This window comes from Salmo trutta, chromosome 17 (genome assembly GCF_901001165.1).
Source record: "Salmo trutta chromosome 17, fSalTru1.1, whole genome shotgun sequence".
In the NCBI taxonomy this organism is placed as follows: domain Eukaryota; kingdom Metazoa; phylum Chordata; class Actinopteri; order Salmoniformes; family Salmonidae; genus Salmo; species Salmo trutta.
In genome coordinates this window covers 20,969,425-20,991,913 of record NC_042973.1, presented here as the reverse complement: position 1 = coordinate 20,991,913, position 22,489 = coordinate 20,969,425, and the positions used below count along the sequence as shown (strand labels likewise).

General features: G+C 43.2%; 1 protein-coding gene across 8 annotated transcripts in view; it reads left to right on the top strand.

Annotated features, from left to right (window-relative positions):
- Window positions 1-5,154: 5,154 nt before the first annotated feature.
- The window catches only part of LOC115151836 (kelch-like protein 25), a 57,803-nt gene continuing 40,468 nt past the window's right edge, over window positions 5,155-22,489 (top strand). For 5 of the 8 annotated variants that reach the window (XR_003867370.1, XR_003867372.1, XR_003867371.1 and 2 more), the window contains exons 1-2: window positions 5,155-5,276; window positions 9,319-11,170. Coding sequence is in view for 4 of the 8 variants with exons in the window: in XM_029696109.1 (XP_029551969.1) it covers window positions 9,363-11,132 (1,770 nt within the window). In the remaining 4 variants the exon portion in view is untranslated. Of the gene's footprint in view, window positions 5,277-9,318; window positions 11,213-13,776; window positions 14,121-22,489 lie in introns of those variants that run through there. The other 3 variants (XM_029696110.1, XR_003867373.1, XM_029696108.1) reach the window with 3 other exon arrangements.

Here is a 22,489-nt window from a genome sequence, read left to right as displayed (position 1 = left end):
CTTCTATGTTTTTTCATGCTATAATAGCCAACCATTGAGGTTTGAAAAGGGCTTGGTTGTGTCCCACTGGACACACCACGTCATTTCAAAATGGAAATTTGGGTAATACTTCGTTGAGACGTTGATTAATGAGATTTCAACCTTTATTCACCCACTCAAAAAGACAGACAGAAGTTTGTTGAATTACCAATGTGTTATCACTATGCTTTCAACGATCTAAAAACACAACCAAATTCCCAATCAAAAACAATGTCTGATTTTTGGTTTTGTTGTCACCGTGCTTTCAACCATTTAAAAGCAAAGTTCAAATGGGAATGCAATGTCAGATATTTTGTATGTATAGAACAACTTAATGTGTTATCACTGTGTTTCATTTAACAGCACAACCAAATGACCTGGATAGATTCCAGTTGAGATTACATTAAAGGTACATAGGGCAAATTATCAATACTGTTTGAGATTCTGCACAGATTATTATAGCAATTACGAAGATCTCCACAGACCTGTAATCTGCTATCTTGAACATGCAGGCTTCTATGATTACATAAGAAGATATTTATAGTCACAGTAACCTCAAAATGTGGCCATGGATCAGTGGAGGCTGATGACTAGAAAAACTGAGGAGGATGGGAGACCAACGGTATAGGCGCGGAACGCACGGAGATGTCAAAATGTGTTTCAAAAATCGTCAAAGAGTAATTATTTTAACATAAAGCATTTAATAAAGACATTTATAGTACAATATTATGGGGAATCGGAATGAGGTGGCTACTTACACCGTTTTAGGAAGGGATCACAGCAGTGATTGAACGAGGGTATGAAGAATGAGTTGAGGTGTTCAGAGGCTTGACTTCAGTGCAGTACAGGACTTGACTGGGACAAAGAAATAACACAACACACTACACAGTTGAACAAAAGAGCTAAGGATGAGTTAGTTCAAGCAAGGAGTAAAATCATTGATGTGTAATAATGTGATTGTGTATGTGATTGACTACATACAGTAATGAGATAAAATTGATAGGGGTACTCACAGTGCTTAAAGAGGAAACATTAAATGTAACAGTGGATGATCGGGCACATGAGACGTGGCTTCAGTTCAGGTCAGGAGAGAGTTGACAATGGTAGTGGATTTGAATGGTCATCACTTCTTAAATCTGGGAACAGGAGGGGACTTAGCTGGAAATACAAATAGCAGATACATTCTATTACAGCTGCGCCACTGTAGGTTTGAACAACAAATTTGTCCATGAAGTTAAACAAAGACAGCACATCTCGCCCACCTGACACATCAAAGTAGCCCAATAAACGTTCCTGAATAAAGCCCTGATCATTCACATACCTGACGATAACTGACAACAGCAAGCAGACTGGTGGCACCATTGGTCCCAGAATTGGGGGCAATTTTTTTAGTCAAGCAACCTTATACTTAGACAAGGTAAGGTGGGGGATTTCACCTACCCAGACACAGAAGCAACAACTGATAGACAATAGAACTCACAGGCCTGAGCTTGCTTTATGCATGATTGCATCATGCAGGCCTATGTCGATTGATTAATTCCAGTTAATAATTTTGGATTTAAAACGTATAGGCAGCCTAGCCAGCCCAATTTTGAATATAAACCAAATTTGATCACATTCACATTTTCTCCTGACACACAAATTGACTATAAATACATAACGTTACCAATTAGTTACCCTGACCAAATGGACAGCGCACAGTATGCATCTGCTCTTATTAGTAGCCTGCAGTTGATCAGACTAAAAAATGGTCTCGTTTTCATCCCATATAGCGAGACAAATCTAAAATGTTTAGGTGTAGCCTAGGCTACTGCAACATTTATTTAATGAGTTTTTGCTTGTCTGTCTGGAGTGATTATGTGTTATCATCTTTGCTAAATAAATACTGGAGGAAAGTGGAAAGCATACTTGGGCGCACATGAAAAAAATGCGCTGCGTCAACCAAATATCAACAATTCAATAATTGATTTAAAAGTGCATTTAAAGTTTGATTTTATTTATAACTTTGTAGAAAACTGGAATTAAAGCCAGACTAAGTCAGTGGCACAAATGGCGCTATCCAATCAGTGCAGTGCTTTTTTTTTCCACATTTTGTTACGTTACAGCCTTATTCTAAAATTGATTCAATAAAAAAAATCCTTATCAATCTACACACAATACCCCATAATGACAAAGTGAAAACAGGTTTTTAGAAATGTTTGAAAATTTGTTACAAATAAAAAACAGAAATACCTTATTTACTTAAGTATTCAGACCCTTTGCTATGAGACTCGAAATTGAGCTCAGGCGCATCCTGTTTCCATTGATCATCCTTGAGATGTTTCTACAACTTCATTGGAGTCCACCTGTGGTAAATTTAATTGATTGGACATGATTTGGCAAGGCACACACCTGTCTATATAAGGTCCCACAGTGTACAGTGCATGCCAGAGCAAAAACCAAGCCATAAGATCGAAGGAATTGTTCGTAGACCTCTGAGACAGGATTGTATCAAGGCACAGATCTGGGGAAAGGGTACCAAAAAATGTCTGCAGCATTTAAGGTCCCCAAGAACACAGTGGCCTCCATCATTCTTAAATGGAAGAAGTTTGGAACCACCAAAACTAATTATAGAGCAGTCCACCCGGCCAAACTGAGAAATCGGGGGAGTAGGACTTTGGTCAGGGAGGTGACCAAGAACCCGATGGTCACTCTGACAGAGCACCAGAGTTCCTCTGTGGAGTATTGAGAAGCTTCCAGAAGGACAACCATCTCTGGAGCACTCCACCAATCAGGCCTTCATGGAAGACTGGCCAGACGGAAGCCACTCATCATTAAAAGGCACATGACAGCCCGCTTGGAGTTTGCCAAAAGGCACCTAAAGACTCTCAGACCATGATAAACAAGATTCTCTGGTCTGATGAAACCAAGATTGAACTCTTTGGCCTGAATGCCAAGTGTCACATCTGGAGGAAACCTGGCACCATCCCTACAGTGAAGCATGGTGGTGGCAGCATCATGCTGTGGGGATGTTTTTCAGCGGCAGGGATTGGGAGACTAGTCAGGATCGAGGCAAAGTACAGAGAAATCCTTGATGAAAACCTGCTGCAGAGTGCTCAGGACCTCAAACAGGACAACGACCCTAAGCACACAGCCAAAACAACGCAGGAGTGGCTTCAGGACAAGTTTCTGAATGTGGCCCAGCCAGAGCCCGGACTTGAACCCAATCGAACATCTCTGGAGAGACCTGAAAATAGCTGTGCAGCGATGCTCCCCATCCATCCTGACAGAGCTTGAGAGGATCTGCAGAGAAGAATGTGAGAAACTCCCTAAATACAGGTGTACCAAGCTTGTAGCGTCATACCCAAGAAGACTTGAGCCTGTAATCACTGCCAAAGGTGCTTCAACAAAGTATTGAGTAAAGGGTCTGAATACTAATGTAAATGTGATATTTCAGTTTTTTATTTGTAATAAATTTGCAATGATTTCTAAAAAACAGTTTTTGCTTAATAATTATGGTATATTGTGTGTAGATTGATGAGGGAAAAAAATACTAATGAAACAAAATGTGCAAAAAGTCATGGGGTCTGAATGCTTTCCAAACGCACTGTAGATACATCTCCTTCAAATGTTGACATTTTTGGTTGCACTGACAACCAAACACAATTTAATATCCAGTTTGTTTACAAATTAATTATTGATATGTTGGATTCACATCTCTATCTCAACCAAAAATCTAAGTTAAATGATAGAACCAAATAAAATCAAACTTTAAAGGCACTTTAAATAAAGTTAATCCTATTCTTTAACTTAGATTTAATCCTATTCTTTAACTTCGATTTTTGGTTGAGATGGAGACCAATGTAAATCCAACATATTCATTATTAACATAAAAATTACATTTGAAATCAACCAAATCTTGAAACCCTAGGCCTATATGTATTGTGTATTTTTTGTTGGACTTTGGGTTTAATTGAAACAATAGCTGTTAATGACTTCACAAATTATATATAGGCCTAGTATCATTAAACACTAAGGCATAGTATCATAAAACCCTGGATGGGACACCAAATGGATAGCTGTAGATAGATTAACTATCCAGTAGGAGGTGCTGCTCATCTTATTCTCTTTTTTCTGATAGTGGATATAACATTGAAGATCTGACCTTGTTTCAAAGGTCAAAATTAAACATATTTTATACAAAGTTTGTATGTGTTGAAAAATTGGTAATGATGATGACATAATCCTGTGGTTAAAATGTTACCTTCAAAACAACAGCTTACATTGATTACTTGATCTCAAGTCCCTAATTAGCAAGTACCAGTATTAGATATGTTTCTCTGCTGCGCTCTGGCATTCAAGGGATATCATTGCAGTTCTACACTCTATATTGGAGTATTGGACTGCATAATGTACCTTGCTTACCTCATTCTGAAGTGCCTTATTCATTCCCTTGAAGATGTATTTTCTGTGAACAAAGAGAAGTTTTATTTACTCTAGGCTATATGCCACAGTATCTGCAGTGGTGTACAGTTGTAGGCCTACTTCCACTAGAGGGAACTCTACACTAGACAAAGGCAAAATTATAGACATGAAGCCACCCCAAGTTTAAAAAAAAAAGTAAATGTAGTGCAAAACATGAACGAATGAAAATACCTACCAGAGTAACATGGTTGAACTTCATGTTCATTTTCATTGTTGAATATTTTACAAGACTTGTCTTTAGAGTAATATCATTGCTAGGGAGAGAGGGAGTGCCCTAATCTTTGTGGGAAGACGAGGAAAACAATAATTTAAGACAGAAAAAAATGAAAGAGGTTGAGGTGAGAAGGATTGGGTTAAATGCACTAGACACATTCATTGTGCAACTGACTAGATTTCCACTTTCCCTTACAAATGATCTCTGTACTGTAATTCATTAATTGTCAGTGGGCATATATTGTTTTGCTGTTACCGCCAAGAGGAAGAGGGCGGATACCACTCTGTCGTTTAATCCGATTGGTCTATTAGTTGTCAAAATCGCACCCAAAGATCTACTTTTATTGGTTGTTGTGCTGATTTGCATAAAATAGGCTGCCGGAATTGGATAAAGAGACACCAATCACTTGCAAGTAATACACCACTGGATATGCCTTTTTTCTGATTTCCCACCTCAGACCGAACCTAGTTGCAGACAAAGTGGCTTGAAAGGACCTCAACTACTCAGAGTAAAATCATGGTATAATCAATCAACCAGAAACTATACACTTATTGGATTCCCGTTTAACAACCATATGTATGTGAGTATACAGTCAAGTGTTATTAGGCTACTTTGCAAATGTTTATCTGGATAATGTTTGCTAGCTTGGCATCTGAAGTCTTGACAGAAGGGGTAGCTAGGTGGACGTCGTTACTTCAGCTAAAGTTTGTTTGCTAGTTAGTTAGCTGGCTGGCTAGGTAAATTAGCTGTTAAACTTATTTGCATATATATATAACTAGCTAGTTAGCTTGACAGAACATAGGTATCAAAGAAATCTGTTTAACCCTATTTGTGGTACTCTAGAAAAAAACTAACTCATGTAACGTTAACGAGCTACCTAGTTAGCTAACTGGTTAGCTAGTCCTTTGGCGAAACCATCCATAATTAGCTAGCGCTAACGTGTAAGGCCTGACCAGATCATTCTGAAGATATTTTTGGGGGATATGGCTGTCAGCAGTCTTCAAGCAAGCTAACCTATGTGAGCGTTTCAATTCATTTCGCAATCGTCATAATCGGACTTCATTAGCTAGCCTACAGTGCAACATTTATTGGAATGCCAGCTTTGATGTCATGACATGATGCCACATGTGGCTTGTGTTCAATTGTCTGAAGGAAATCGAAGCTGTCTCACCACACCACCTTTGGATGTATTGAATTAAACTTGTTGTACTTTTATAGGAGTTTTAAAATTTAAATTGATTCACTCAACAGCTGTTGTAGCCTAGGTGATACTTCGTTAACGTGATCATTATTTCAGTTATTTGTTTGGAAGTGGCCAGCAGCCCACCACCCAGGGTTTCAATATGATTTATCAGCGTAGTTACATCTTGCTGGCTGGCACATAGGGGTGTATTTTGATGGCTCTGTTTAATAATAATCATAACACACTAAACAGAGTTGATTTCCATTCATAAATAAGTTGAACAAATAAATGTATGTTATTTGGCACCCTACTGAGACGTTGGAAGCAAAAATGCATAGTTCCAGGGCTATAGCATAATAGGCTAGGAGCAAACTGGAACCTTGGTGGCTCAAACAATGATAGTTAGTGCTGCATTAAAACTAAATAGCTTTATTAGACTTAGTTGTGGAAAATTGGTTAATTTACAATGGCAACTTTTACAATTAAAATCTTCATTTTCCAAGTCACACCAGACCAGACACATTAATAAATTCATCCCACTTTAGATGGCAGATTCAGTCCAAAATGTAACTCTTTGGCTTTTCTCTCTGGTCCATCTGGAACAGGATGGCAAAGTGGCCTCCAAAACCATTTTCTTCTCAGCCATGAAGGATTAACTATTCTACTAAGAGAAGAATTCTCATCTTTGAAAGCTCCTGGCTTGAATGTCCCTGACTCCCTGGAGCTGTTCTTTCAAACACTTTTTCATTAGACTCACTCACTGGCTTGTCAAAGTAGCATGAGGGTTTGAACCCACATGCCCTCAGTTGCACAGACACCAGCCATTTCCCAATGGGCCATGTAGAGTCCCTATGGATTCATAGAAGCTCTTGGTTATTAGGACTGCAAACCAGCTGGTGATCCATTCTGCATCACAAATGCAGAGAAGTTCCCTGCTTCAGACTCCTGAAAAAGCCCTCCCCTCAGTTCTCCTTCCTTCCTGTGTCTGATATAGAGGAGTAGCACTGGAATACAAACACTATGTGAAAAGATCCTGGAAGGGCTGAGATGTTTACGGAGGAAAGAAACAAGATGGGGGGGGGGGGGAAATGGGGACCTTTGTTTCCGAGTTGCTTATTGGCAGTCTAATTAAGAGGTCCCATTCATGTGTGAATGTCCTGGAAGTTTTGGTATTTAGTCTCACAGAGAATGATTCAGCATCGTCCTGATCACGCTGGGCATGACTGGCTGTTATTATTGGCAGTAATAGCTGATTAACAGGTTCTATCTCCAGGCCATCGGACTGCTGAACAGTCATCATTAGCTGGCCTCCGTTCACTAACTGGCTAGCACCCGGTACTCTACCCTGCACCTTAGACTGCTGTTCTATGTACATAGTCAACACTGCTCACTTAAATGTTAACATACTGTTTTACCCACTTTATTTACTGTATTCTAGTCATTGCTCATCCTATATGACTACTGCTGTACACACCTTTTCTATTCATATACTGTCTATACACACACACACCATTCACATATTTATATTCCGGACTCTGATATTGCTCATTCGGATATGTCTTATTTTATATTTTTAAAGTTTTAGTTTTGTTTATTGTATTGCTATATTACTGCACTATAGGAGCTTGAAACCCAAGCGTTTTGCTGCACCTGCGATAACATCTTTAAAACTGTGTGCCTGACCAATAAACTTTTATTTTATTTGAATAACATAAATCACCACCAGAACTCCTTTGGCCATTTTGTGGTTCCCCGGCTTAAGTAATGTACGAGCTCACAAGCTGCATAGCATTTTTCTTGACTTGAAACACTTTGTTGACTCCATGAAATATCACCCAGCCTTAATTTCTATCAGCCCGGCCTCTAGAGGGACATTTTTGGGGGATCTGCTGCTGACCCCTCCCCAATCCTCTTTAGTCTGTGCCTGGATCAGCAGTATTTGCTGGTGTAATTGGTACAGGACAATCGCACCGCTTTGCATTTACTCAATTTCATGGTTTCCTGTGTGCCCCATCTTTTTTGTGACTGACCCGCTGCATTGTTCCCTGTCAACCCGGCATTGACATTTTAAACGCCCTGCTGATGTGTGTATGCCTGCCTGTGCCCTCCAACCTAACCTGCCACAACTGAACCCAAACCCCTGTCTGCTTTGGACCCCAAACTGCATGTCAGCACACACACTTGAGCTGCTACTATAAAATGAAGTTGCTGAGACAGGGCTTTTATATACTTTCTCTTAGTTGTCTCTTTCCATGCCATGTAGTTAAAAGAAGACTTGATCCTTTTGGGATTGGAGTGTTGCTATGCGGTAGAAGTACTAATAGTGATTGAGCAGCAGTGTGCACCCCACAATAGTTCCCCTCTGTTAGGCTACAGGATGAAAAGAAAAGCATTCTAATGAATATTGAGTGCAATGTCTGCTTGTCTCAGATTGGAATGACTTCACTAATCAAATGCTCTGTGGTATAATAATGGTTTGAAAGCTCTGAAGAGGTTTATATGAATTACTGTTATAGTGCTTTGTGGACTTTGGTGGCAAGTGGGAGAGACCGTCTTAAAAAGGGATGCCCTGTGTTGACTGACCATAATTAATAAACCGGCTGAACTGTAGATTTGCTGATATGCTATGAAACGTGCCAGGGATTCTGCTTAATGATTTAATATGCATGTAGGTCATCGATAAGACATTACATAGGCTAGGAACTGTATCTACTACAATTTAATAAATAGGATTTGGTTACTTTGAAGGAAGGTTGATTTTTGAAAGGCTTTTCTACAAACTCTTAACAATTAGGCTATGCTTTACTCAGGAGATTCGTTAAGTGGCTTGAATGTGCCATATAGCTGAGGATCAAATTCTGCCCACATTACTCTGTGGGCCTTCTCTGCAGTGTGTGAGCTCTATTAATAAAAAAATGCTGAGACTGCTGAATAATTTCAGACATCTAGTGATACATATCATGATGTTGTACCTACTAAGCACTGTTCATTTTGACTTTGATGAAGATGTTTTTAAATGCACTAATTGGATTGATTTTAAAGGCCTATGATTTTGGTTAGGCTAACTTGTTTGATTAAATAGGCATATGCACTGTAGGATGATCCATTTTCTGCAATTAGGCTTAGAGGTGTTGTAATAGGCCTTACTCCAATGTAGGAATAGCATTCAAATAAGCAGCACATATCACATGATCTAGATGTTGCCTAGTAGTTGAATACATTTACCCCATTTGGTTGTCTGATCAGTTAGATAAGTAATAAAATATCATTAGAATATTTTTTTAGTCTGCCCTCAACTTTGGGCCAATGAGTAGAATCTGTTAAGTTTGATTTAACAATAAATCCCCATTGAGATCAACTTTAGAAGTAAATTGTATGTTGGTAAAAACATCCACCAGTTTGTTTTCGTATCTCATTTTCTGTTTTTATTTTTCCGTAGTTGGAGGAATTAGGACAATCGACTCCCTGGAGGTCTCTGAAACCATGTCAGTCAGCGTCCACGAAAACCGTAAGTCCCGGACCAGCACGGGCTCCATGAACATCTCTCTGTTCCATAAGCCTTCGCATCCAGACAGCGTGCTCACCCACCTCAACACCCTCCGCAAGCAGTGCATGTTCACTGACGTGACGCTGTGGGCGGGGGACCGCTCCTTCCCCTGCCATCGGGCGGTACTAGCCGCATGCAGCCGCTACTTTGAGGCGATGTTCAGCGGCGGGCTCCGTGAGAGCCTGGACAACGAGGTGAACTTCAGAGACAGTGTACATCCAGAGGTGTTGGAGCTGCTGCTGGACTTTGCCTACTCGTCACGTGTCATCATCAACGAGGAGAACGCAGAGTCGTTGCTGGAGGCGGGAGACATGCTACAGTTCCACGACATCAGAGATGCTGCTGCGGAGTTCCTGGAGAAGAACCTGCACTTGTCCAACTGCCTGGGTATGATGCTACTGTCTGATGCCCACCAGTGCAAACAGCTATATGAGCTCTCCTGGAGGATGTGCCTGGTGCACTTTGAGGCGTTGCGGGACACAGAGGACTTCTACGGCCTCAACAAAGACAAGCTGCTGGACCTGATCCTCAGCGATGAGCTGGAGATCGAGGACGAGCATATCGTGTTCAACGCTGTGATGCGCTGGGTGCGCTACGACCTGGACGGCCGCAGAGACTACCTCCCTGAGCTGCTGGGTGGCATCCGCCTGGCCCTGCTGCCCTCTGAGTGTCTGATCGAGGCAGTGGCCTGCGAGGAGCTGGTGATGTCAGATAAGAGGAGCCGGCAGATAGTGGAGGAGGCCATGCAGTGCAAGAAGAAGATCCTGCAAAACGATGGGGTGGTCACCAGCCCCTGTGCCCGGCCCCGCAAGGCAGGCCACACGCTGCTCATCCTGGGAGGACAGACCTTCATGTGTGATAAGATCTACCAGGTGGACCACAAAGCCAAGGAGATCATCCCCAAGTCGGACTTGCCAAGTCCCCGGAAGGAGTTCAGCGCCTGTGCAATTGGCTGTAAGGTCTACGTGACTGGGGGGAGGGGTTCTGAGAACGGGGTGTCCAAGGATGTTTGGATCTATGACACGGTCCACGAGGAGTGGTCTAAAGGAGCACCCATGTTGATAGCACGGTTCGGCCATGGTTCGGCTGAACTGGAGAACTGGCTGTATGTGGTGGGTGGCCACACTGCCATAGCAGGCATCTTCCCTGCCTCCCCCTCAGTCTCCCTCAAACAAGTAGAGCGGTATGACCCACTCACCAACAAATGGACCATGATGGCGCCACTCAGAGATGGTGTTAGCAATGCAGCAGTGGTCAGCGCCAAGCTAAAGCTGTTTGTGTTTGGTGGCACCACCATACACAGAGACAAGGCCTCCAAGGTGCAGTGCTACGACCCTCTAGAGAACCGCTGGGCCATCGCAGCAGAATGTCCGCAACCGTGGAGATACACAGCCGCTGCTGTTCTGGGCAGCCAGATCTTCATAATGGGCGGAGATACTGAGTTCACCGCCGCCTCCGCCTACCGCTTTGACTGTGAGACCAACCAGTGGTCTCGTGTTGGGGACATGACTTCTAAAAGAATGAGCTGCCATGCGGTGGCCTCTGGAAACAAACTGTACGTGGTGGGGGGCTACTTTGGGACGCAGCGCTGCAAGACTCTAGACTGTTATGACCCCACGTCTGATAGCTGGAACAGTATAACCACAGTGCCTTACTCACTAATTCCCACTGCGTTCGTAAGCACCTGGAAACATCTACCTGCCTAGCAGCCTTGACATGAACAAGGAGTGGTCTCCAGAACTGGGTAAGCAATAGGCATATTGTTTTGTAATAGTAAAAAAAAAAACATTTGTAAGAATTCCAGTGAAAAGTACATGCACTGTGTGTAAATCCTTTGAACATATTCATGGAGCACTTTCCATAAGATGTGTACTATATTTCCCCAAATGCTGGCTGTATTTTCTAATTTAAAGTCTTTCAAGTGAAGGCGCCTCAAAAGTCTGCTAGCTGTTGACATGTACACACTCGGCAGACTGATCTCAGGATAAGTGAACACCAGACTGCTAAACTTGTCTAAGTTCTGCTGTTTAAAGTCATTAGGGGAATCCATATTGTATTTTGTGTGTGCTGAGGAGAGGTGGCTACTCAAGGAAAGGGGTAGGGTTGCACAATATATCGGTGACCATATTGGAATCGGCCGACATTAGCTACAAATGTTAACATCGGTATCGGCCGATGTCAAAGCTGCCGTGCATACCTATACGACGCCATGTAAAAGTTTGCACTCTAAGTGCAACACAGTCCTAAACTCGCCCACAATGTCTGCTGTGTGGATTGAGCAGTCATTTGAAAGAGTAACAAAGTTTCAGCGAGACCACTCAAATGCGAAATCCGTTAAAGCCAAGATGATGGAATTCATTGCCCTTGACAACCAACCATTCTCTGTCGTGGGTGATGTTGGCTTTCGCCGACTTGTTGAGGATTGGTACACACTACCAGGTGCGCTATTTTTCAGATGTTGCATTACCGGAGTTGCACAGTAATGGTGTCACTGCTATTAGCTTCATGACATGTACTATAGAACACTGTTTGTGTCTTTGCGTGTCAAAAAAGATAGTAGCACTGTCCAAAGCTGTACAGAAAAGCCTGCAAACATCGACCACGAACGATGTGTTTACAGTACTGCGTTGGTAATAAAGCATTATTTGTTCGACTGCAACCTCTGGGGTAGCTAGCTTTAGCTTGATACCTAGCTAGCACCAATACAACCAGCCTGAAAACAATGACCAGTACAACCTGCAGTCATTATCATTATTCTTAGCAATGATTTGGGAATCCTTGTAAGTATTGTTGTTCGTGTATTGAAATTAAACTTCAGTTCATGAAATAAATAGCTAGTCAGCAACTTAACCCTGTTGGCCAAAGCTAACGTTATAAGCAGCTAGCTTCATCTGGCTAGTGAGGCTCGACCGCACCCGGTTATGTGGGGTGGCAGGTAGCCTAGTGGTTAGAGCGTTGGGCCAGTAACTGAAAGGTTGCTAGATCGACCCTCTGTGCTGACAAGGTAAAACATCTGTCGTTCTGCCCTTGAACCAGGCAGTTAACCCAGTGTTCCTAGGCGGTCATTGTAAATAAGAATTTGTTTTTAACTGATCTGCCTAGATAAATAAACATTTTGTGAATCTAGCCACAATAAGGATTAGGCACAAGTGGAATTTCTAATTGTCATTGACAGTATTGCAAATAGTAGAATTATGCCATACTTTATTTTGAAGGCTAACGGCGTCCACTATTGTGGGTAATCCTTAATGTGGCTAGCTTCACATGGATGGGTCTGACCACCATTAATCAAATAAGAACTCTTATAAATTAGGGTTATTTTAGATGACACCTAGCTATATAGTTAGCTAGCTAACTATAGCTACTGAAACATGTGTTATTTGACACGTTTCTTTTTCGACACGTAAAGACTCAAACGGCGTTCCATAGAAATCCTGGTTGAGAATGAAACGACTGAACAAATTAACGAAACAGTGACAGAAATAGGTTTTGATTATGTTTAACTGGTAATGGGGACATGCGTAAATGCCAACAACTTTTTGGTGTGTGTATAACCTTTTTAACTAGGCAAGTTGGTTCAGAACAAAGTGGGAACAAGGAAAAGTACAAACTCTGCAGTACCTGGATGATGATGGCTTTTGGGAGTGGTAGCTAGTACTATAGTAGCAGTAAATGCTAGGAGGTTTATCAGGGGGAAATCGCTGTGCCTCTGTCAGGATCAGCAGAGCAGTAAGCCACTCAGACATTTATTTGTGAGCTGCATTACAGAGATGTTCTAGTTAATTGGCTATTAGCCTATTGGAGAACACGCTGGGGCTCAATCGGTTTTACATGGAGTGACCAGAGAGCAATCAAGAGCTACTTTAATGGGGGTGGGTGCTGTTCAGTTGTGAAAGCCAGTAGCTCCCAAATGTACCTTAACCCCATTAAATATAGTCTAAAGTACAGCCCTGTAGTTTCCTAAACTTACATGATGTCCTGTTTTTATCATGAATAAATGAGACCATCGCAGTTATTTATGGTTATGCATGTGCCTGAATTGTGCAATGCTATTTAACATAGATTATAGAAAACCCAATGCTATGGTTCTTTTCCGAGAGGTCAGTGAATGTGTTTGCTGGTGCTGAGCTACTATAGTGGCATTGGCGTCTTGCTGAAAAGACCTTCAAACCCAATAACCCATGTAGTCTTAATGGATGATGTTGCTACAGGGGACAGGGAGGCTCAAGTCAGTGTCCAGTCATTTACCAGGCTGGTGAGAACAGAAGCAACTAACTTAGCTCACAGCACAGGGGTAATGTGAACTGAGGTTTAGTCTCCTGTGTGTAATCATTAACACTCACCTTACAGCCAAGATCACAGGGCTCCATTTCAAAGGAGCAGATGGCCCAGCTTCATAATTAACCACTGGAGGCCAGGCTACAGAGGCTGGATCCCCAGGGTGGCTGCCCTTCCTCTCTCCCCGACTGACTGTGGCGGCTGGGCTGCCTGGGAGACAGTAGCTGGGTGACTCTCTGGTTGTTTTGAAATTGTTAGATATTACTGCATGGTTGGAACTGGAATCACAAGCATTTCGCTACACTCGCATTAACATCTGCTAACCATGTGTATGTGACAAATAAAAGTTGATTTTAACTTACAGCTGCTGTTACATCCTCACCCTCTCCACACATCCGTTTCTCCCTAAAAAAAAATTTAATGACTGCAACCGACTTCCCCTGTAAAGGAGTCATAGAGGTGAGGTGGTCACAGTACAGACACCCACATGCTTTGGTCTGTGAATACTGTTTCAGTTATTTACTTTTCTTTTTTTAACTGCAGCAGGCTAAAGGGGAGGAGGGAGAGTAGACTACCTGCCTGCATCTAGCCACACTCCACCTGCTAGCCACACTCTACCTGCTTTTCAAGTATCTCTCTGGTACTTAAGATAGTCACGACTCCCCAGCAATACTGTTGAGCCACAGTGTTGGACCAAATCAGTAAGCAGAAGAGCATGTCAGTAGGCACATTTTATGCCAGAAGTGTGTATCCTAATTACATTTTAGTCATTTAGCAGACACTCTTATCCAGAGCGGCTTACAGTAGTCAATGCATACATTTCATACTTTTTTTTTTTGTGTGTGTGTACTGGCCCCCGTGGGAATTGAACCCGCAACCCTGGCGTTGCACACACCATGCTGGCATTGCAAACACCATGCTCTACCAACTGAGCCACAGGGAAGGCTAATCATTATAGATTTGGCTGGAGCCTCTTGTCAGACATTTTGGTACCCTCTTACACTTAATCAGATCTCAGGGCTTGAAGCTCTCATTTTAATGGGGACTTAGCAATAACTTTATCTAACCTTGTTTGTCCCCCAGCCTGTGAGGAGGACTAGGGTTACACTGGATGGTTTTGGGTGGTTGACTAGTCATGCTTATTAATCCAATATGAGGAATGATTCTATGAAATATAATTTAGGAAATTAGAATCATTGGTCCATAATATTAAAAGCCTTTGATACTGTTGGGGTTTGTTTCCTTGTCAATCATTGGTGAAATTAGCATTGACTCTTTAATTAAAAAACCTTTAATGCAATTGCAGACAGATGTGACAACAGGAACATAGCGCATGTTTCCGAGTAAGTTCTGCAAAATTTAAAAGGTCCCAAGTTATTTTATTAAACCCGAAGTCTAGTGATGTCACAGCCTACGTCATTATCTTCTACTCCTGAGACCAACACCATGCCTACTCAACACTAAAACTCTTGTTTATATAGCTAAAAGCTTAGCGGTAAATGTCCAAGTTGATTTATAGTGGAATGTCTGACTAATCTATGATCTCTTACACTCCCCTGCAGAGTTCTATCTTCACAGTCACACATTTCTCAGACAGTTTCTTCATAAGAGGCAGAAACAACTGTGGAACAATACTAAACCTCTATAATGAATATATATATATATTGTTAATCTGTAGTCTAGGACCCTATAAATGTAAGGAGGGCGGGGTCTTATAACCCCTCTCCTTCTATTAATACAACATAAGCATAATCAATTATTATAATACATCAAACATTTGGTACAGCCCCTATCATGACCCCTAGGTGAATCTAATGAATGTCCATAGGGAGGTGTAGACCTATTAGAATGCCCTCTTGGCACATGGATGATGCCTCTCTTGGCTTAGCTGTGTCCCAGGGGTGGATTCTCCTCAGTCCAACATGGTGACTGTACAAAGGCCTGTATCCTCTTCTCATTCCTGACATTTGTATGTGAAAAACAGTCACCCACAGGGCCTTGAGCTGATGGTTTTTATTGGCTTGAGTGTGGCTTACAGCTGACTCCTGTACAACGTGATAGTGGTTGGTTGTGGGAGGAAGAGGGAAAAAATAGTGTCAAAGCTATGAAGAGGTGTCTGTCTGGCTTGGCTTGGAGATGGGGTTTTTCCAGCTCAGTGGTTAGGCTACACAGTGAGTTCAGATTTAATTGAATTACGCTCTAGCAGAAAATAAGGGGATACTATAACATCGTGATCGCTTTCACTCTCAGCAAACTAAAGTAACCTAGTTACAGTACTCCCGAGTGGCGCAGCGGTCTAAGGCACTGCATCTCAGTGCTTGGTGTCGCTAGACACCCTGGTTCAATTCCAGGCTGTATCACAACCGGCGGTGATTGGGAGTCCCATAGGGCGGCACACAATCGGCCCAGCGTCGTCTGGGTTTGGTCGGTGTAGGCCGTCATTGTAAATAAGAATTTGTTATTAACTCACTTGCCTGGTTAAATTATAAATATAATACTGTATGAATCAAGGTACTGCACTAAAGGTCTTCTGCTCCAACCCAATGCTATTATATTTTAAAGCATGTTTTTATGAACCTATCAAACCCAGAGGCAACTATATAATGATGGTTGACCATAATTCTGAACAGAAATACAGTAATGGTGTCTTTCTATAATGAACCAATCTGAGTTTACCACCAATACCCTGGGCAATTTGACAAAATTGCAGAGATGTATGACTGACTGGGTGCTGGGCATCTGTCCTATCACAGACATCTGAGCTCCACTACAGTTAATGGTCCTCAGAGGGAGCCTGCCAGGCTGCTACACACCTCAGGCTACAGTCTGCCTGTTCTTTCACCAGAACTTTCCACCCCAAGCAGCCACACTGTAGAGAATACTTAATGGCTGTAATAAATGGGCAACGTTAAACACATGGCCATTTCCTCTGCTTTAGTTTTACTGTTAGTGCTTTTTGAGATCGGTTCGGTGTCTGTTGTATATTTTATAACACTTTGGTTTCAAAGATAAATTAAAGTTAAATGCGCTCTTATGTGGGCTGAATAATGTTACACAGAATAAAACAATTAATAGTCCCATGATGGGAGTGACTGCTTATCACTTATTAACCATAATTAATTCACATTACTTTACAAAAATGTCAGTTGTCTATATTACATTTTGTTTCATGACTTCATTATTTCATTCCAAGTCATCTCATCTCTGTAGGTTTCTTGTCTGATCGGGATAGGCATTTGACCTTTTGACTGTTCCAGTACACCCCCCCCCCAAGTAGTCTGGGAAGGGGGGAGAAAAAGGAATGCATTTGTGTATGCCGTTTTAAGATTAAATGATTGAAACCGTAATCCAACTGGGTATGTCGTGGCACACAATCTTCAAAAAGGTAGTAACCTCAGCAGAGTGGCGCTTGTTTTATTAATTTGGCATACAAGACACTTGTTTCCTGGGCTCTTATGGCCAAGACGCCTATTTTATAGTTAAAAAAAACATGTAATAACAGAATAGTGCGACGTGATTCACATCTCGCGTCTCTGGCAAGTTGAGGGTTTCAAACAAATCTCTTTTCGATATACATACATCATTCAATTTAGTTTATGCCCATTCCTTGGAATTTTCTAAATTGATTAACAATTCTACATTGAACACTGCATTGGCATTAATTACCGCCACATCTGAGTAGGCCTACGTCTTTATTTTACCAGTCCTGAACCTGTGACCAGAAACATGCTACATAGGGGCAATATCAGAATAAATGATCTAGTGCTTGTCTCTTCTCAAAGTCTACAGAGCTGAGCTAGATGGATATATCAGCAAACTTAACATGTGTACAACTGAGACATAAACTGAAGAAGTTCCACAGACATGTGACTAACAGAAATGGAATGTGTCCCTGAACAAAGGGGGGGTTGAAATCAAAAGTAACAGTGGCCACCAGCTGCATTAAGTACTGCAGTGCATCTCCTCCTCATGGACTGCACCAGATTTGCCAGTTCTTGCTGTGAGATGTTACCCCACTCTTTCACCAAGGCACCTGCAAGTTCCCGGACATTTCTGGGGGGAATGGTCTTAGCCCCCTCACCCTTCGATCCAACAGGTCCCCGACGTGCTCAATTGGATTGAGATCCGGGCTTGTCGCTTGCCATGGCAGAACACTGACATTCCTGTCTTGCAGGAAATCACGCACAGAACGAGCAGTATGGCTGGTGGCATTGTCATGCTGGGGGTCATGTCAGGATGAGCCTGCAGGAAGGGTACCACATGAGGGAGGAGGATGTCTGCCCTGTAACGCACAGTGTTGAGAGTGCCTGTAATGACAAGCTCAGTCCGATGATGCTGTGACACCGCCCCAGACCATGACGGCCCCTCCACCTCCAAATCAATCCCACACCAGAGTACAGGCCTCGGTGTAACGCTCATTCCTTTGACGATAAACGTGAATCCGACCATCACCCCTGTTGAGACAACCTCGACTCGTCAGTGAAGAGCACTTTTTGCCAGTCCTGTCTGGTCCAGCGATGGTGGGTTTGTGCCCATAGGCGACGTTGTTTCTGGTGAGGACCTGCCTTACCACAGGCCTACAAGCCCTCAGTCCAGACTCTCAGCCTATTACGGACAGTCTGAGCACTGATGGAGGGATTGTGTGTTCCTGGTGTAACTCGGGCAGCTGTTGTTGCCATCCTGTACCTGTCCCGCAGGTTTGATGTTCGGATGTACCGATCCTGTGCAGGTGCGAGGACGATGTTTTTCAGCCAGGGGCTGGAATTACATCATTCAGCTTTTTCCCGGGTTCTGAGAGCCTATGGCAGCCGTAGGAAGTGTCACGTTACAGCAAAGATCCTAAGTTTTCAATAAACAGAGCCAAGAAGCCCAAGGAATGGTCAGAGAGGGCACTTCCTGTACAGAATCTTCTCAGGTTTTTGCCTGCCATATGAGTGCTGTTATACTCACAGACACCATTCAAACAGTTTTAGAAACTTTAGGGTGTTTTCTATCCAAAGCCAATAATTATATGCATATTATAGTTTCTGGGCAGTAGTAATAACCAGATTAAATCGGGTACGTTTTTTATCCGGCCGTGTAAATTCTGCCCCCTAGCCCTAACAGGTTAACGATCCAATATGTACAGTGCATTCGGGAAGTATTCAGACCCCCTTTTCCTCGTTTTATGTTACAGCCTTATTCTAAAATGGATTATGTAGTTTTACCTCAATATACATATATCGCAATGACAAAGCTGAAACAAGTTTAGATGTTTTTGCAAATGGGTTAAAAATGATCACATTTACATAAGTATTCAGACCCTTTACTCAGTACTTTGAAGTACCTTTGGCATTGATTACAGCCTGGGTATGACGCTACAAGCTTTGCACACCAGTATTTGGGTAGTTTCTCCCATTCCTCTCTGCAGATCCTCGGAAGCACTGACCGGTTGTATGAGGAGCGTTGCTGCACAGCTATTTCCAGGTCTTATAAGATGTTCGATCAGGTTCAAGTCCCAACTCTGGCTGGGCAACTCGGACATTAAGACGCTTGTCCCGACACCACTCTTGTCTTGGCTGTGTGCTTAGGGTCATTGTCCTGTTGGAAGGTGATCATTTGCCCCAGTCTGAGGTCCTGAGCACTCTGGAGCAGGTATTCATCAAGGATCTCTCTGTACTTTGCTCTGTTCATCTTTTCCTTGATCCTGACTAGTCTCCCAGTCCCTGCCACTGAAAAACATTCCAACAGCATGATGCTGCCACCACCATGCTTCACCGTAGGGATGGTGCCAGGTTTCCTCCAGATGTGACGCTTGGCGTTCAGGCCAAAGAGTTAAATTTTGGTTTCATCAGACCAGAGAATCTTGTTTCTCATGGTCAGAGTGCTTTAATTGCCTTTTACTGAGTGGCTTCTGTCTGGCCACTCTACCATTCCAGAGCATCGAAGCTGTAAAACAGGAAATAACAACATTACAAACTTGCACAGCATTAATTCACCTCCCAAGTTTAGATAAGAATATCCTCATACAACGCAATGAAAATTATATTCACCTGAAGTGTTGGAACTGCTTGATCTGTGGCAGCGGCCTGAAGTACGGAGTCAGGTGTTGCCAGCCATAGCTTTCCACCAGCACCGTACCATCCTCCAGTCCAACCAGCTGTGGGATGTGGACCTGTGTCACAGTGCTGTCCTTCACAACACCAGCAGTCTCAGACAAAGTGCCAATCATGTTGGTGGTCAATTAAATAATCCAAATATTTTTATGCTTTACATAGCAATAGTTGTCATCGATTCCTTGTAGAGACACCACACTGCTGCTTTTGTCTCATGGCATGGTAGCAGCTTTCTACTACTAAAGTGTTTATGTCCTGGTAATACTATTGCATTATCCTCTGCATAGTTGAAGTTCACCACTCGCTGCAAGTCCTCATGCTTCAGGTGTAACCTGTGCTTGCTTGGGCCAGCTCTCTTTTTGATAGGAGGCATCAGACCATTCTCCTTATAATGTATGACTGGTGGAGAGTCAGGTGTGTTCTACTGATGCTGAAAAATTCCAGATACAAATATTTCCCAGGATTATTATAAATCAAATCAAAGTTTATTTGTCACGTGTGCCGAATACAACAGGTGTAGACTTTACAGTGAAATGCTTACTTACAGGCTCTAACCAATAGTGCAAAAAAGGTATTAGGTGAACAATAGGTAGGTAAAAAAAAGACAGGCTATATACAGTAGCAAGGCTACGTACAGACACCGGTTAGTCAGGCTGACTGAAGTAGTATGTAGATATGGTTAAAGTGACTATGCATATATGATGAACAGAGAGTAGTGGTAGTGGTAGTAGTAGTGTTGGTGGGTGGGACACAATGCAGATAGCCCGGGTTGGCCAATGTGCAGAAACAGTGTTTGGTCTGCCCAATTGAGGTATTATGTACATGAGTGTATAGTTATAGTGACTATGTTGCGGGGGGGCTCACAATGCAAATAGTCCGGGTATCCATTTGATTACCTGTTCAGGAGTCTTATGGCTTGGGGGTAAAAACTGTTGAAGCCTTTTTGTCCTAGACTTGGCACTCCGGTACTGCTTGCCATGCAGTAGTAGAGAGAACAGTCTATGACTGGGGTGGCTAGGGTCTTTGACAATTTTTAGGGCCTTCCTCTAACACCGCCTGGTGTAGAGGTCCTGGATGGCAGGCAGTAGCCATCCAGGTACGCACTACCCTTTGTAGTGCCTTGCGGTCAGAGGCCGAGCAATTGCCGTACCAGGCAGTGATGCAACCAGTCAGGATTCTCTCGATGTTGCAGCTGTAGAACCTTTGAGGATCTCAGGACCCATGCCAAATCTTTTCAGTTTCCTGAGGGGGAATAGGCTTTGTCCGTGCCCTCTTCACGACTGTCTTGGTGTGTTTGGACCATTCTAGTTTGTTGTTGTGGACACCAAGGAACTTGAAGCTCTCAACCTGCTCCACTATAGCCCCGTTGATGAGAATGGGGGTGTGTTCGGTCCTCCTTTTCCTGTAGTCCACAATCATCTCCTTAGTCTTGGTTACGTTGAGGGATAGGTTGTTATTCTGGCACCACCCGGCCAGGTCTCTGACCTCCTCCCTATAGGCTGTCTCGTCATTGATCAGGCCTGTTGTGTCGGCTGCAAACTTAATGATGGTGTTGGAATCGTGCCTGGCCATGCAGTTGTGGGTGAACAGGGAGTACAGGAGGGGACTGAGCACGCACCCCTGGGAAGCTCCCGTGTTGAGGATCAGGGTGGCAGATGTGTTACTACCTACCCTCACCACCTGGGGGCGGCCTGTAAGGAAGTCCAGGATCCAGTTGCAGAGGGATGTGTTTAGTCCCAGGATCCTTAGCTTAGTGATGAGCTTTGAGGGTAATATGGTGTTGAACGCTGAGCTGTAGTCAATGAATAGCATTCTCTCACAGGTGTTCCTTTTGTCCAGGTGGGAAAGGGCAGTGTGGAGTGCAATAGAGATTGCATCATCTGTGGATCTGTTTGGGCAGTATGCAAATTCTAGTGGGTCTAGGGTTTCTGGGATAATGGTGTTGTGAGCCATTACCAACCTTTCAAAGCACTTCATGGACGTGAGTGCTACGGATCTGTAGTCATTTAGACAGGTTGCCTTTGTGTTCTTGGGCACAGGGACTATGGTGGTCTGCTTGAAACATGTTGGTATTAGACTCAATCAGGGACATGTTGAAAATGTCAGCGAGGACACCTGCCAGTTGGTCAGCACATGCCCGGAGCACACGTCTTGGTAATCTGTCTGGCCCCGCAGCTTTGTGTATGTTGACCTTTTTAAAGGTCTTACTCACGTCGGCTACGGAGAGCGTGATGACAGTCGTCCGGAACATCTGATGCTCTCATGCATGCCTCAGTGTTGCTTGCCTCGAAGCGAGCATAGAAGTGATTTAGCTCGTCTGGTAGGCTCGTGTCACTGGGCAGCTCGCGGCTGTGCTTCCCTTTGTAGTTTGTAATAGTTTGCAAGCCCTGCCACATAAGACGAGCGTCGGAGCCGGTGTAGTATGATTCAATCTTAGCCCTGTATTGACGCTTTGCCTGTTTGATGGTTCGTCGCAGGGCATCCGGGTTAGAGTCCCGCTCCTTGAAGCGGCAGCTCTACCCTTTAGCTCATGTTGCCTGTAATCCATGGCTTCTGGTTGGGGTATGTACGTACAGTCACAGTGGGGACGACGTCCTCGATGCACTTATTGATATAGCCAGTGAGTGATGTGGTGTTCTCCTCAATGGAATCGGAAGAATGCCAGAACATGTTCCAGTCTGTGATAGCAA